The sequence below is a fragment of the Asparagus officinalis genome, chromosome 4 (genome assembly GCF_001876935.1).
Source record: "Asparagus officinalis chromosome 4, Aspof.V1, whole genome shotgun sequence".
NCBI classification, from domain to species: domain Eukaryota; kingdom Viridiplantae; phylum Streptophyta; class Magnoliopsida; order Asparagales; family Asparagaceae; genus Asparagus; species Asparagus officinalis.
The window spans coordinates 118218936-118231894 of NC_033797.1; the positions used below are offsets into that span (position 1 = coordinate 118218936).

The following is a 12959-nucleotide window of genomic DNA, read 5'->3' on the forward strand; positions in this document are numbered from 1 at the left end:
TCCCCAAGTATCAACGGCACCCTCAAATGAACTTCAGAGCTCTTTCCATGCTAATATTTCCTTTAAATCCAATATAATCCCGTAATTAGGTTGTTTTGAAAGGAAAACATATACTAAAAGAGGTATTTAGGTAATTGTAAATGTTGGATTAAGCGTTAACTTGACCATTGTTAGAGGAAATAACAGAAAAGTTAATAGAGGGACGGAATTGCGGTAGAACTGTAGATTTGAAGAACTGATGAGCAAACATTGAGATTTGATGGACTAATTTGCAATTATCGATGATTCAAGGGGATGTTTGGTTTAAGTAATAATCTTGATGTGTGTAATAAATTTCGAAAAACCATAACTAAAATTATATTTGTTTACAATATATATTAAAGAGGATTTGATGAGGGACAAAATCCAATTAAATTTTTTTGGTCGTACATAAATTTGTTGAGGATATGTGACTAAATTCGTCAATCTAGCTGTCAAACATAATTTTAGGGGACTATACTTGATGCATTTATCCTATGTGACAACTACAAATCTCTGGATAAAAAATTAAAAACAAACAATGTATTTGCTAAAAATCCATGATTTAAAATTTTTGGATCCCTCTTTTCAGTGCAATGATGCAAGATGCCTGAAAACTAACAGCCCCAAAGTGAACCGTTCCAAGTAGCATATTGATAGCTCATATATCCTGTGCTATTTTGTGAATTTTCTACAATTACCTATAAAATTAAAAAGTGTACGTAGGGAAAATTGCAAAGAAGAGAACAAAGAGAATTGACTTGTATTCCTTTGATTCTGATTACAATTTGATTACAAAAGAGAAGAGAACGAATTTGATTCTCTCCTTTGTTTAAAACTGGGTTCTTCTTGGTAGCGATGGAATGCCTCCTTCGATTGCTCGCGTCGAATTTGCTCTCCGTTGACGATCCGCACGTCTTGATTCACTGGAACGATGTCTTCTCCTCACGATTTGACGTTGTGGAGAACTTGCGTGGCAAGTTTTAGAACTCTGGATGAGTTGATAACTCTGCACGAGTTGGAAACTCTTAAAAAAGAGTTAAATTAAACTGAGAATCGGTTTTCAAGCCAAGGCCGAAGGGTCTCAGGACTGATCCGAAAAGATGAATGTCGATCTCTTCTGCCGCCAAGTCCCAGATCCGAAAAAATGCCAGCCTTCAGTGGTCGATCTGAGCCAAGAAATTCCAACCTTGAACTCAGTTGAGTTTACTCGCTTTTATAGGGGATTAAGGGGGTGTAACTGCCCTCTAAATCCGCTCCTAAGTGGGCGTGATTTCCTCAGATCGTGGGAAAAACTGTTCTGAAACCGTTCGACTCATATTTGAATGAGTCAAACGCCCAACCTGGCGTTCAGGACCCTAACCTCGCGTCTTAGGATTGAGACGCGAGGTTAGGTGTTGACTGAACATCCAGAACGCGAGGGTCGCTCACGTTTCGCTTGTTGTAACGCGGGTCCGATCCAGAACGCGAGGGTCGCTCACGTTTCGCTTGTTGTAACGCGGGTCCGACTCCAGCGTTTTGATGTTCTAACGCGGGTTTGACCCTAGCGTTTTGATGTTGTAACGTGGGTTCGACCCTCGCGTTTTGATGTTGTAACGTGGGATCGACTCCAGCGTTTTGATGTTGTAACGTGTGTTCGACCCTCGCGTTTTGATGTTGTAACATGGGTTCGACTCCAGCGTTTTGATGTTGTAACGTGGGTTCGACCCTCGCGTTTTGATGTTGTAACGCAGGATCGACCCCGGCGTTTTGATGTTGACACACGGGGAGGACCTCCGCGTCTTGTCTTGAAGAGATTATTACAAAGTACAAGTAATAGCGTTGCAAAGATCATTGTCTTGTAATCTTCGTCTTGGCTCCTTGAGAATATGAGAGTCGTCAGATTGTAACTCCCGATGTTGATTATGAATGCTGTTGAACTAGAGCTCTCATCGGTTATCGTGAAGGTCGTCAGATTGTAACCTTCAGCGATCTACGTGAAAGTCTTCAAATTGTAGCATTCTTGAAGTCGTCAGATTGTAACTTCCATCATCGGTGTTTGATGGAGGATAAGCTATCTATTGTGATTTTTAGACAGCCTACAAAAAGCTATATATTTTTAATTTAGCAAAACTTGTAGCAGTTTTTTTGAGTAAAATAGCGAGTTTAAAAAATAGTGAGTGACTACCCCTATGTTTCATTAATGAGAGTTTAACAAAACAACTCATAAAATTACAAGAAAAGAAAGCCACCAATAAAAGAAGCTGAAATTAGGCAATGACAAAACAAAAATAAAACAACCCTCTTTTCTCTCTCACTCTCATAGTGATATTTGGCCAGGGCCCTCTTTTCCCTAGAACTTATTCAAAACTAGATAAGCTCTAGTAATCACTGTCATCTGTTCAGTAACTTGCACGTAATAGGGTCAATAATGTTTTCTCAAACAACCGTTCTAGATAAATAACAGGGCAACAAATTAATCAGATCCATCCATATTTGAGGCCAATTTCAAAGTGTAATACATGCGTCTAGATCAGATCAAATAGCAAGAGAGATAAAAACATTACAAGTTCGGAATTGTCCTGCAATGATATCATCAAACAATGAGTGGAATGGAGGATCAAGAGTTAAATCTGAAATTCTTTATTTTAATTTCCCGAGGAACATAAAAATCTAATTGATAAAAGCCAGCAAGTGCAAGAGCATATAATAAATCTAGATAAAGCAACAACACATACGCAAAGGAGTCCTAATCGAGGCAACGAATCCTTAACATTAACAAAAATCCATAGTCGACTGACCAGCTAATTAGCACGTATCTTTATCTAACTCAGAAACACAAGCTGAAAATACAGTTTTCTCCAAAATAATAATAATAATACAGAAATTTCGTCTAAAATCTAATGATCAATAATAATCATAGAACATGTTCAAATTTAATTTGTTCGAAACTCCCAAAACTCATGCTCACAGATAGCTCTTAATTGAGGCACTATACCCAGTCTGATCATCGTAAAACTTTGACCACAACATCACCCCTCCATACTTCACCTCCCTTCTAATCACAGGCAACACCTCTGAAACAACCACACTCGCCGGAATAAACCCGCTTCCTGCCGCGTGAGGAGCTGCCGGCAGACCCAAGAAAATCTCCGTTGCCGGAATCCTGTAAGTCCACTTCCTCCATGAACTCAAAATTCTAGTTACATCCCCTTCAGAGTACCCACACTGTGGATTATTGTAAAACTGTATCCATACATAATCAAACAACCCAGTCTCAAGAGCCTCTGACATAAAGAAGTCAGGAAGCGGACACTGAGGAGCTGCAGATAAATACACTTTCCTCCCTCTCAGACTGTATTTATAGAGATTTTTCGCGAGTTCTTCCCAATAACGGTTAGTTCCAAGTTCAATATCAAAATCAATACCATCTAGAACTGCAGGCCCCAGAGGGCGGTTAGAAGAATGGCCGCCCAAGAAATTCTTGTACAAATACTTTGCGACATTTTTTGCATCTTGACGAGATGAGAGGGAGTAGTTCCCTACTCCTCCGCCAATGGAGAGGAGAACTTTTACTCCGTTTGATTGGCAGAAATTTATGTCGTAGCCTAGGTGAACACAGCCGTTGGAGCTTGGATCACAGTGGCCAGCGAGATTGAGGATTGGGGTTCTTTTTTCGCCGAATTGGATTAAGAAGGCTATGTTGATGAATGCATAGTTTCCTGTTGAGCAGGTTGAATTCAAGGTGCCTTCAAAGCCATTTTGGCCCCAGTAAATGGCAATTCCTACGGAATTGGAGTTATAAAAGGATGATAGGAGTACGGAAATTATTATTAGAAATTTGTTTGCCATGTTTTCTGAGTGGAATGAGGAATTGATTGGTGTTGTTATAGAGAAAATTTAATCGTGGGGAGTGGAATTTAATTGCTCGACATGAAGATGGTTGAGATGATAGTGTTGGCCCTACGGCAAAGTTGTTGACAAATTTTAGGTGTAGTTAATTGATGACTTGATGATTGGTTAGTGATTATGTTAGGTTTTCTTGAGAGATGGTATGCATGTATCTGTCTGATATTAAAAGCCAACTTGTTTGGTTGTTGGCATGGATTTTGCCATTTGGAATAGAATCTCAAATATTGATGTTAATAGCTAGCATGTTTAGTAAGACCTTTAACAAATGTAATTAGAATATTAGTAGAAAAAAAACATAATCGTGTTAATATTTCACGGGGCCCTAATCAAGCTTTCAAATGAGGGGCCTCTATATACAATATTCCATACACAAAAAATTTTATAAGATAGCAAAATATTTTTTATTAAAATGAGACAATAAGCACATAATCGTGTTAATATTAAAATCAAAAAACTTCTTGATGCTTTATAAATAACACAATTCATACTACATTAAATGGGATCGCCTTGCATTTTGAGCTGCAAAATTATCAATTAAAATGTTCCAATCAAGCTTCTCCAATAATTTTTTTTCGATAGATATCATAGCCAATCCATTCAATCTCTCTTGTTACATTGTTGACCGTAGATAAGATTTGATGAGCTTCAACTTTGAAAAGCTTCTCTCGGCCGATGCAACTGTAACTGGTATTGTCAATAATACTCTATAAGCAATCCAAGCATTTGGAAAACAACAATTTAGCCTTTCCATAAAATTCAATACTTCAATTGCTTTTTTTGTTCCTCTTGGTAATGCTTCTCTTAAGATTTGGAGTTCTGAAAATAATTCTGTCCCATTAATATCAAAATTTTTGTCATGCTTTAGGAGATCTTCAAGGTTAAGACATGAACACTTCAAACTATCATTATCTGCAGACTTCAACCTCTCCAAATTAAACAAGAAACCAAAAGATTCATCATACTGTTGAAACTGTTCAAATCTACTCTTGAGTGAAGAAAGAGCTTGATCAACGATATATATGAAGTAATTGACTCTAAAGGATTCTTCAGCTGTCATTGCCATCTCTTTACTAGCATTTTCATCAAAATGTTTCTTTCTACGAATGATGCGACGTTCACGAAAAATGGGTTCAACTTTCATTCTAACTGCAATTTCTTTAGCCTCAACCATAGCTGCTTCAAATCCATTTTCTCTGTAGCTTTCAAAAAAAGAAATGAGCCCTCTTAAAAGGTCTATAGCAACATCAATCTGCATATCCTCTGATTGCATGATTTTACTTATTTTGTTAATAGCATTCAAAATATCAAACCAAATAACCATACCAAGTAAGAACTCAAAATTCTCAATTTCATATGTTGCTAAGCACTCAGCATCACTTTTTGTCTTAGGATATTCACTAGAACTTGCTAAGTAAATCAAAGCATCTCTTATATCTGGAGCTTGGAATCTTATTGCTTTAACACTTTCAACTTGACCTTCCCAACGAGTTTGTGATGGTGGCTTAAGTGTGAAACCTTTAACATTATCTGTAAGAACTTTCCACCGTTTTGTAGAAGATGCAAACAATGAATATATGCGCTGCACCACTCCAAAAAAAGATAAAGCTTGCGAACAAGAGTTTGCCATATCACAAAGTGCAAGGTTAAGACTATGACAACCACAAGGTGTGTAGAATGCTCTAGGATTTATCTCTAATAATCTTCTTTGTACACCTTTATGTTTTCCTTTCATATTAGAACCATTATCATACCCTTGTCCTCTTACATCACCAATATCAAGTTTAAGCTCTTGCAAAATATTTACAAGTTCTTCAAAAAGTCCTCGTCCTGATGTATCATCCACCTTTAAAAATCCTAAAAAGAACTCCTCCATCTTTATTGGGCTTGTTGAAATATTCACGCATCTTAATATAAGTGACATTTGCTCTTCATGGCTTGCATCCGGAGTACAATCAAGAATAACAGAAAAGTACTTTGCTTCTTTAATCTTTTGGATGATTAAACTTTTGATCTCATCTGCTATTCGAAGAATAAATTCATTTTGAATTTTGTGACTAAGATAATGATAATGAATTTCTTTCTCCTGAACTCGACGAACATGCTCTTTCATTATTGGATCAAATTCGGCAATCATTTCTATTATACTTAAAAAAATTCTATTATTTTCTTCATAAAGCTTCTCATTATCTCCACGAAATGCCAAACTATTTTTAGCAAGTGTTTTCACAACATCAACTACTCTCAATAGTACTTTTCTCCAATGTTCTCGTTCTTTGTTGATTTGTTCTTCAACACTTTTATCGATTGTCGCATTTTGTCGTAATCTGATCTCTAATTCAATCCAACTCTTCATGTTAACAATGTGTTCACTACTTGTTTCATGACTTTTAAGTCTGGCACTGAGATTTCTCCAGTCTCTTACTCCATCATTTGCCAATTGAATTTTGTTTGCATCGTTTTTGAACAACTTACAACAAAACAAAAAACCTTGTCCAAAGAATTTGAATAGATTAGCCATTTTCTATCATGATATTCACCATTGGATAAGTTACGAATGTAATGTGTTGAGGAGAAATGTCTGCCTTCTGAATCTTTTGGAAAATCAAGATTATCATTTCTTTTGGGACCTCTTTCAACCAGTAAGTCTCTCAATCTTTGATCAATATTTTTCCAATTTCCTGGGTCATTTATGTTTGAAGGCCTTCTTTCAAGGTTTTCTTCTTGTACCAAATCTTCATGTTCATTTACATTTTCTTCATGTTCATTTACATTGCTATTCTCATTCAAATTTCTATTCTCATTAGAATCTTCATGTTCTTCACCTTCTTCAATGGAATTTCTATTCTCATTCAAATTTTCATTAACCAAATCCTCGCTTTCTTGATTTTCAGGTTGCTCATTTTCAACATTCACCGAATCTTGAACTGAATTAGAATATATATTTCTACTACAAGTAATAAAATTTTCAAGTGCTCCCGCTTGAGATCGATTGAATTCTTCAATTTTTTGTTTCTTTATCCGCTTATCATGTCCAGACATATACTTTCGAGGAGGCATGATATCCAAATTTAATTCTGAATCTGCTACAATCTAATAAATATCGAGAAAAATAAATTAATCAAGGATTCCTACCAAAAAGCATGTTAGGAACTAAAATATATATCAAATATTTAAATTGAAATTTGAAATTAAACAATAAAATCTAGTGAGAACTAATTCCAATTTCAATTTCAATTTAGGCCCTAATCAATTTCAATTTTAATTTCACAAAGCTCTAATTCTTAAACCCTAATTCCACAAAGCCCTACTTCCTAAACCCTAGAACTTACAATAAATCAAAAATTCTACATCAATTCACGATATTGTCAAAAGAAGCATAGAAGTAAAGAAAAGAAGAAGTGAAACCCAAACCTTGGCTTGGTCAATGGAGGCGGGCCGGCGGCCGGCGGGCGAGAGCCGAGAGGGAGGGAGGAGGACTCAATGGAGGCGGGCCGGCGGCCGGCGGGCGAGAGCCGAGAGGGAGGGAGGAGGACAAGGCGACAAGGATGGGACACGGCCCACGGGAGGAAGATCCGAAGAAGAGAGAGGTCAGAGAGAGGGTTTTCAAATTTTTTTTTTAATATGTGAGAGCGGCTGGAAACAGAGGACGGGTTGGAGAGTTGAAGATAGGGAGGTTTTGATGTGTATTTATGCTATTAGACCCCTCTAATAATTTTGCACAAAAGCCCCCTTACTTCCTCATATATATAGGTATATATATATCTAAAAATAAAATGGGGGCCCTTGTTTTTTGGGGGCCCTAGGCAAAGGCTTCCCCTGCCTATGCCCAGGGCCGGCCCTGGTTTTTGTCAGATATTAAAAAGAATAGCAATCCTGTCAGAATATAACCCATATAGCAGTAGGGTGATTGACACCATTGATAGGATAGTCGGAATTAATATAGATCACCATTTTTTAAGGGATGTTCTAATAGAGTCATTACTCTGTTAAGAACCCACTTGTTTGACTGTTGGCCATAATTTTGGCATTTGGAATAATAATCTTAATGTAAATCTTCATAGCATGCTTTTCCTTAGGGCTTATTTGGTTAAGGAAAACATTGTTAAATTGATTTCCTGTAATAGTTTTCAATGGTTTGTTTGGTTAAAAAAAAGTAAAAAAATAAAAAGAAAGGAGTATGTGTGTTGCTCACCCTTGAACATGCAAGTGCAATCATCCCCAAAACATCGAAAACCCATTTTCCGACAACCTGAGATTCAAACGAGCTGGAAATAGAAAAGGAATTGTGGATCTTACCCAAGCAATTCTTTAGTTTCTTTTTTTTTCTTTTCCTTTTCTTTTTTGTTGTTGTTGTTCATAGTTTCCAAGACATCAACCACAACAAGAAAAAAAAATAAATGCAATTATAATATTCATAAAGAATAAGAATAATAAAGTAAAAATGACAGCGGTGGGATTTGAACCCACGCCCTTTCGGACCAGAGCCTAAATCTGGCGCCTTAGACCACTCGGCCAAACTGTCTGATGTGTGACTTAATCTCTTCAGAATTTTAAACTATATTACAAATAAAAGCGACCGGCTCCCCTCATCGTCCTCTTCATTCTCTCTCTGATTGAGATAGTCCTCTTCTCTCTCTCTCTCTCTCTCTCTCTCTCTCTCTGACTCTCTCTCTCTAACTCCACCAAACAAGGCAAACATCACCATCTATGGTTGTGAGTCGGGAGTCATATTCTATGGATTTATTAGTAGTTGATCCTCTCGCGTCTCCTGTTGGTATTCAATGCTTTGAGATGATGAGTCGATGGAGCAGGATACCCAAGGGATCTAGGTTCTTGCATTGGGCTACCCATTTAGTGGACTTTGATGAGGAGCCATTGCTTGCTGAGGAGACTGTTAAGAAGGAGAAGGATCGCGGTCGAAATACTACCGGCCGGGTTTGAAGTCTTCAGAGCGGATCATCTCGATCGAAAGATGCGTGTGAGGGTGGAGTCTGTGGAGAGCATCGGTGATCGAGTGCTCATGCATGCCTCGTGATGTTTGGTCTGTTCCTTTGTTGGCGGCTGATGTCGAAATACTGAGTTGGTGACGGATTTGCCGCTTGCTAATGCTTCGCAGATCATCGAGGAATATCGCCAGCTGTTACCTGTGCCCTGCCTATGTGAGTCCTGGGGCTCAAGGTTTGTTATCCTTCTGATTCTTCAATTTTTTTTTTCTTTTTTAGAAATTCTCATTTGAACATGAGGGGCACTTTGAAAGTAAGTCCATTTTTCTGAAATTGAAATTTTCAGTTGTGCAGTACAAGTTAATGATGGTCAATTTAGTCTTTTTCGCTCTACGCATTATGAATTTTCTTCGTAGGTTATTTGTCAATTTCAAAGCTTATGATATTTTTGGTTTAAGTCTTTTCTGCAAATATATAGAAATTCATGTTATTTTTTGAAATATGTCCTGAAAAGAAACAATGCATAAGTTGTCACTAAGCTGGAAAAGTAATATATGATAAAAAAAAGAATTTTTTTTTATATATTCTTTAAATGTATGAATATAACAGAGGATAAACAGAAGCTTGATATCTGATTCTATAGTACACAAGAAAAATCAAAATATGAACAGGACCGAAATGGCAGGAGATGGGCATCACCTTGAAATTCTGACAACAGTACGTACAGAAGAAATAGGACCAAATTGCATTGCCTTAAATTTTGACCTGTGTTTGTCTCTTATTTCAGTTGATTTATCTACTCATACTTGAGTTTCTATATTCAGAATGTTCCTTAAGGTGTGTACCAGATCAATCTGTAGGACCCATTCTCGTTGGATTCTACCGAGAGTCAAGACCGTATGTGTTGGATTTAATCTAATAAATCTATTTGTGGGCACATATGATTAATCAATGTGTATTGCTATCTTTCAGGATAACCCACTAAAGTGATCAATTAAGTTGGGTTAATTTGGTATTTAAATAAGTCATGGGGTTATATGTGCAGATACCAGGTTGTAATTGTGATTTATTGAGGGGCTAAATTACAAAAATACAACATCTATAAATAAGGGGTTATGGTCCCTAATCTAGGGTTACTACATTCTCTAATTCTCTTCACCCCCATCTAAGAGAGAAATTCGGTTTTAGAGAAACCCTAAGATTAGAAGATCCAAAACCCAAAATCAAGATCAAGCAATGGATTCAGGTATAAGCTTCCGCTCTTTTTTAGATCCTTGTTAATCTCTTTGAATTAATCATGGCTATATGGTTTTAGATCTCAAGTTTATGATGTAGATCTAACAAGTGGTATCAGAGCCACCTTGATTAATTCTTAGGGATTTAAGTTTTATTGGGTTTTTGATCTTAAATCTCTGGTTAAAGATTCAATTTTTGGGTTCGGATGAACAGTAATGTTCGGTGAACAGTAACGAAAATTTGTTTCGGATGAAAGTAAAGTTTTTTTTTCGGATGAACAGTAACTGAAAAAATCGCCGGTGAACAGTAACTTTTGGAATTTTTTGGATTTTTCTTTGATTTTTTCTTCAATTTTTTTCCAATTCTGGTCTGTTTTGAAAAATTAAAAATCAAAGATTTTTGGGCTTTTGACGGCGGCGGTTTCAGTTTGAAAACCCTAAGCGGTTCATTTGGCGAAAATTGAGGAGGTGGGTTACCTCAAACGAACTTTAGCGTTCGTTCCAAGGATGAACTCTTGCGTTCAATTTTTACGAACTTTTGCGTTCGTTCTCAGGTTGGAACATCTGCGTTCATTTTTAACGAACATTGTCGTACTCAGGTTTGAAATCTCGTTCATTTTTACACAACTTTGCGTTCGTTCTCAGGTTTGAACTCCTGCGTTCATTTTTTAACGACTTTGCTTCTTCTCAGGGTCGAACATTGCGTTCCGTACTCAAGGATGAAACTCTGCGTTCATTTTAAACGAACTTTTGCGGTTTCTTCTCAGGTTGACTCTGCGTTTCATTTTTTAACGATACTTTGCAGTTACGTTCTCAGGTTTAACTCTGTGTTCATTTTTTAACGAACTTTCGCGTCGTTCTTCAGGTGGAACACTCGTGCCGTTCGTACTCAGGGTTGAACTCTGCGTTCATTTTTTAACGAACTTTGCGTTCGTTCTCAGGTCGAAACATTGCGTTTCGTACTCAGGTGACTCTGGTTCAATTTTTAACGAACTTTGCGTTCGTTCTCAGGTTCAAGCATTGCGTCCGTACTCAGGTTGAACTCTGCGTTCATTTTTAACGAACTTTGCGTTCGTTCTTGTAGCTGTTTCAAAAGAATGTTCGAAAAGATATCCAAATACAGCTCAAGAGAAATCATCCAAAAAGGAAAAGAACACAAGTATAGGACTGTCTCACAGCGAGTAAGTCTTTACTGTCTCACCTGGCGAAGAAGTCCTTTACTGTCTCGCCCGGGAGAACAGACTTCTACTGTCTTCGCCAGCTGAGACAGTTTCAGCTGTCTCGCCCGCGAACAGTTTTTCACTGTCTCGCCCCGCGAGACAGTATTTACTGTATCGCCGTGCGAGACAGTATTTACTGTCTCGCCGTGCGAGACAGAATTTACTGTCTCGCACACGAGACAGTTAGTCAGTGGTTCAGAAACCTGGTTTTGCAACCGTCGACACGTGGCCACTAACTTGTTCAAGAATGTGGGAAACGCGTGCGAGAATCACGTTGATAACTGCCAGGATAACGGGAGGTTTTAAAACGTGGAGACGTTACAGATGCAGAAAGCTGCATTTTCTGAACGTATTACTGTCTCGGAAACAAGCAAATTTATTGTCTCGACTGGGCGAGAAGCAAACACCTGTTTTTCTCGGCCAGCTGAGACAGCAAACACTGTCTCGCCCGGCCGAGACGCAAATGCTGTCTCGCGAGCACTGTTCATCGCAGGAGGGTTATTAATACCCCCCCGAAGGGTCATTTTCACAGGGGCTTCCAGCAGAGATCAGGGCTGATCATTTGAGCACTTCAGAGCAATCCAGAGCAGAGAGAGAGCAGAGAGAGCAGAAGTGCTGACCTTACGGCCAATCCTTTGACTAATCAGGCTTTGACTTGATTTCAAGAAGAACGATATCTTCATCGATAAGATATCGGTTTCACATTTCTCACTTCGATAAACGAAAGTCAGAATCATAAACCCTCACGATTCAATCAGAATCTTGTGATTTGGTGGTCCACGGAGTCAAAACGCTCCGACAGGCAAAATCCCACGAAAGAGTGATCCAAAAACGATCCTGCGTTTATTTCTCAGAGTTGTTAATTTTCTTTTTTGTTGTGTAAAAGAAGTTCTTATAAAAAGGGGCTGTTTTCTTTGAATTTATTGTATCGACCGGAATATAGATGAATTCGACAACAAAACAACTTTTGGCGAAAACAAACTTGGGGACCACATGGGAGCCAACGGTTCGCTGCCGAGACCGTCGTGTCCGCAGCGATCATAGATTCCAGTTGAATCTATGGTCGAATACGAATTCGACCAAACCAGAGTTTTTGAGATATCTCTTCATCATCCTCTCGCAAGTAAAAGGAGGATTCACAATTGAGGAGACTTACATGCCAAAGAAGGCACAAAATGAAGACTCTCGCTTATTGTTTGCGGGAATTTCATCGCAACAGCCTCTGCTCACAATGGCTCTTATGCTGAGTTGGAAGAGTCATCGAAAATCAAGCCCGCCGACATTGACGAAAAGAGCTCGTCAAGAGACGACAGCGTCAGCGTCGTGCTCGTCAAAAGTAGCTAAGGCATGTTGACAAACCAGACGGAGTTCCGTATATAATGCGGCATTCAGAGTCGAGGAAACAACAAGGTGGTTTTGATTAAGCAATGACGAACTACTCACGTTTTGCACAAATTCACAAGGATGAATGGGAGCTTTTGTCTCAAGAGGGGCTCGTCGACCCTCAAAGAACGTATACAAAAACGGTCGGTGCAAACTGTTCCCCATGCCGGCGCATGTCGGCCCCGTTTCTTCCCACTACAAAGGGATACCACAAATAGGTGATAATCGGACCAAATCTCTTGGACTCCAATAAGAATCTTCTCTCTTTT

The 12959-nt window shown here is 38.3% G+C and overlaps 2 protein-coding genes and 1 non-coding gene across 3 annotated transcripts in view; all 3 read right to left on the reverse strand.

The window, feature by feature from the left end:
* On the reverse strand, positions 2748-4230 carry LOC109838024 (acidic endochitinase-like). The gene has a single exon (XM_020406432.1). The coding sequence runs from the start codon at positions 3847-3849 to the stop codon at positions 2965-2967; it is 885 nt and encodes a 294-aa protein (XP_020262021.1). The 5' UTR covers positions 3850-4230; the 3' UTR covers positions 2748-2964.
* Positions 4520-12959, reverse strand: part of LOC109839200 (zinc finger MYM-type protein 1-like) — a 12338-nt gene continuing 3898 nt past the window's right edge. Inside the window, exons 3-5 of the mRNA XM_020407629.1 lie at positions 8102-8158; positions 6547-6999; positions 4520-6376 (exon numbers count right to left, since the gene is read on the reverse strand). Of these exons, the coding sequence (XP_020263218.1) occupies positions 4520-6376; positions 6547-6999; positions 8102-8158 (2367 nt within the window). The remainder of the gene's footprint in view (positions 6377-6546; positions 7000-8101; positions 8159-12959) is intronic.
* On the reverse strand, positions 8352-8431 carry TRNAL-UAG. The gene has a single exon. It is a non-coding gene; the product is annotated as a tRNA-Leu (tRNA).